This window comes from Vollenhovia emeryi, unplaced genomic scaffold, assembly GCF_000949405.1.
Source record: "Vollenhovia emeryi isolate VEMERY1.0 unplaced genomic scaffold, V.emery_V1.0 DF942893.1, whole genome shotgun sequence".
NCBI classification, from domain to species: domain Eukaryota; kingdom Metazoa; phylum Arthropoda; class Insecta; order Hymenoptera; family Formicidae; genus Vollenhovia; species Vollenhovia emeryi.
The window spans coordinates 1-3,389 of NW_011963473.1; the positions used below are offsets into that span (position 1 = coordinate 1).

Genomic DNA, 3,389 nt, shown 5'->3' on the forward strand with positions numbered 1-3,389 from the left:
CCTCCTTCGCCAACTTCTGCAAGCATTTGACTGCGATATAAGACGCAGGTTTTGTACCGTAGGTCAACGTGACCAACTCGTACAGCCTCATGGTTTCGGTGGAATTCTCCCTCCAGTAGATCGTCTGAAGAGGCGTATGCTCTTCGTGCACCAGTATCTGCCTGTACATTTTAACAACATCTGCGGTCAAGATGTACCTATGACAGCGAAACCTGAGAATTATCGTGAACAAATCAGACTGAAGTGTCGGACCCTTGCGCAACGCGTCATTAAGGGATACTCCTTTGCTGTCTTTACTCGAGGCGTCGAATACGACTCGGGTCTTCGTGGATGTCCTATCCTTTCTCACTACAGCTTGGTGCGGTAAGAAAATCCTGAATTTAACGTTTCGTGGCTCATCTATCTGTTTCATATGGCCTAGTCTCTCACAGTCCTGCATGAACTGAACGTATTCTTTCTTCAGATCATGATCCTTATCTAGCCTCCTTTCTAACGATAAAAAACGTCGTCGAGCAATATCTTTCGACTCGCCCATTTGCTTCATAACGTCCTCCTTTACAGGCAGCTTGACTACGAATCTTCCCTTTGCGTTCCGTTCGTACGTATTCTCGAAGAATTCCTCGCAGGCCAACTCATCAATGGTAGACTCCCCTCTCACAGGAATGTCGTCAATTTTCCAAAATTGCCGTAGTGCTTCATCCAGTTCTCGGACGCTACTCAGGTTGCAGGAAGCGTATCGCTTGCGTCCTAAATTTCCCGTCGTCACCGTTCCGACTATCAACCAACCTAACACGGTTTTTTGCAATATCGGTCTGCCAGGACCTAAATTGATCTGCCCTACGCACATCAACTCCCAGAACCATTCGGTTCCTATCACTAAATCGATTTCCGAAGGAACGTTGAATCGCGGATCTGCCAACCTAATATTACCCGGAATATTAAATTGTCGTTTATCTGACTTTACGTGAGGAACCCTTCTCGTTAGGTTGGATAGAATTATACATTGCACCTTAAATTCGTGAGATCCGAACCTAGACTTAACGTCTACCTCGGTCTTTTCCAACGCCCTGGATACCTGCTGATTAATACCTGTGATTTCTATATGCGCAGCCTTACGCCTGAGTTTTAGACGCTGCGCTAGAGATTCCGTTATGAAACTAGATTCCGCCCCGCTATCAAGAAGAGCTTTGATTTGGATAAAATGACCATCGCTATGCTTTACTTTAATCAAAACCGTAGACAACAATATTTGACTCGACCGGTATGATTCCGTGGAACAGGCATGTCCACACGCCGCACTGTTCCCTTGTTCTTTATCGGCAACGACTTTAGCCTTTCCGAGGCTCGATTCGCTGCTCGATTCACCCTTGGGACTCTCTGGATGCAGTAAGGAATTATGCCGCTTGCTGCATGTTTTGCATCCGTCTAACGAACAATCCCTAGCCATATGCTTGCCCTTCAAGCAATTCAAACACCAGCCCTTTGATTTTATATATTTTACGCGCTCGTCCACCGATAGACTCTTAAAATCTGTGCAAGAGTAAACGCTATGATCTCCTTGGCAATATGAGCATTTAAATTTGGTAGCGGCTACGTTACAGCCTTTGGACCTTTGCACATTATCCTGTAACGAGTTAGCATTGGCCCTATTCGACCTTCCTACCTTCGAAACCGCCTCTAACGTCTGGCACCGTTTTTTTAGAAATTCTATTAACTCCTCGAACGTAGGAACTCGCGTGGACTCGATCGAGTTCTCCCACTCTTTTATTGACTTCATATCTAGCTTGCTCGTGACGATGTGAACTAACAAGTCGCCCCAATGATCGATGGGTCTGTCCAATGAGCGTAAAGCTCTCGTGTGCTTTAACACTCCGTCTAATATTTGTCGGATAACGACACTGTCTTCCCTTTTCACGACAGGTAGGTCAAAGATAGCCCTGATGTGGTTCTGAACGGTAAGCCTTTTGTTCTCGTACCTCTCACTAAGCCTATCCCATGCATCTTTATAATTGTCACCGGTCATTTCTAACGACGACACGACCTCGGCGGCCTCCCCTTTTAAGGGGGATTTCAGGTAATGAAGTTTTTGAGTATCGTTAAGATCTCTATTTGAATGAATTAATGAACCGAACATATCATAGAATGAGTGCCATTCCTCATATGCCCCTGAAAATCTGGGCAATTCTATCCGCGGTAGTTTAATTTGAGCGTTGAATGCTGGAACGCAGGCTCTGCCGACGTCATTATTGACCGCTCCATTGGCCTGTATCACTGTGCGGTCTAACATTCCCTCATCCGCTCTAACCGTTCTATCTTTCACGATTCTTTCCATCGCCCTTTAATCGAAAGTATTTGTTTTCAATTTCCTCCGATTCTTTATCCTGATCCGCCTCCGATATCGTGTCATCGTTAGCCGCGATTTCTATTTGCGTATCCGAGAATGTTTTAAACGCTTCGTCCAGCCTTTCTATGCGCAATCTTAATTCCTCAATCTCAACCTCGATGGGATCTATCCCCTCCACGTACGTCTCTAACCGCGTCAACGAAGCCTTTGCCGCGCGCTTCTTATAGGCTAATTTCACCACGTCCGCGCTCTGTGTCGGCATTTTACTTAAATCTACCGCAAACAATTCCGAATGTTACAACGTATCTTTAGATGACGTCCTGGGTGGTGGCTCGGCCTCGACTCGGCGTCCCCCGTACGGTAGCTCAGGTTAGGTTAAGTTAGGTTGAATCGTCTGCCGCGTCTGCCGCTTGGCTCAGCTTCCGCCGATTCCCCGTGCGCGGTGTCTGGTTCCGACGGCTGCAACAGCTCCGCTTCTCGTCCGATTGGCAGTTCTCCTGCCCTGGTGCTGATTGGCTTCGCGCTCCCTACGCGATGGCGTTTCCAAGTGGACGATGGACTCGCCGCTCTGCGTTACAGCGCTCCCGGCGGCCGATGGGCTCACCCGCTCGGCTTGATGGAAGTTTCCGGCGGACAATGGACTCGCCCGCGTGGCTTAATGGCGACTTCCGGCGGACAATGGACTCGCCCGCTCGTCGCTATGAGATCTTCTCGCGACCGGCGGAACTTCCACCCGTCGCTGGTTCCGCTCGGCTCTTCGTCTGGTCTTTGCTTTCACTGCCTCAGGCAGCCTCGCGCTCGATCCCTGGTGACCGATCGCCTTGTGAATGCGCGGACTCGTCTTGCCCGTCCACGCCTTTCCCGGATGAATCCGACTCGAAGGACCATGTACTGTCGGTTCGTAAGGCCGACTTGAATATTATTCACGGTAAACCTTCGGAAAACCCACGCATATGAAATAAGGGATAACAACACTCAATTTCTATGTATTTTTGTGTTCTGAACATGAATATGTAACTTAAACATGGCGGTGAGAACAAGAAAT

General features: G+C 48.2%; 1 protein-coding gene across 1 annotated transcript; it reads right to left on the reverse strand.

Annotated features, from left to right (window-relative positions):
- Nucleotides 1-14: 14 nt before the first annotated feature.
- Nucleotides 15-2,287, reverse strand: LOC105567357 (the record flags this gene model as incomplete). The annotated part of the gene is made up of 1 exon (XM_012022179.1): nucleotides 15-2,287. A coding segment is annotated over exon 1 (2,273 nt), but the record flags the coding sequence as incomplete, so codon positions are not given.
- Nucleotides 2,288-3,389: the final 1,102 nt, after the last annotated feature.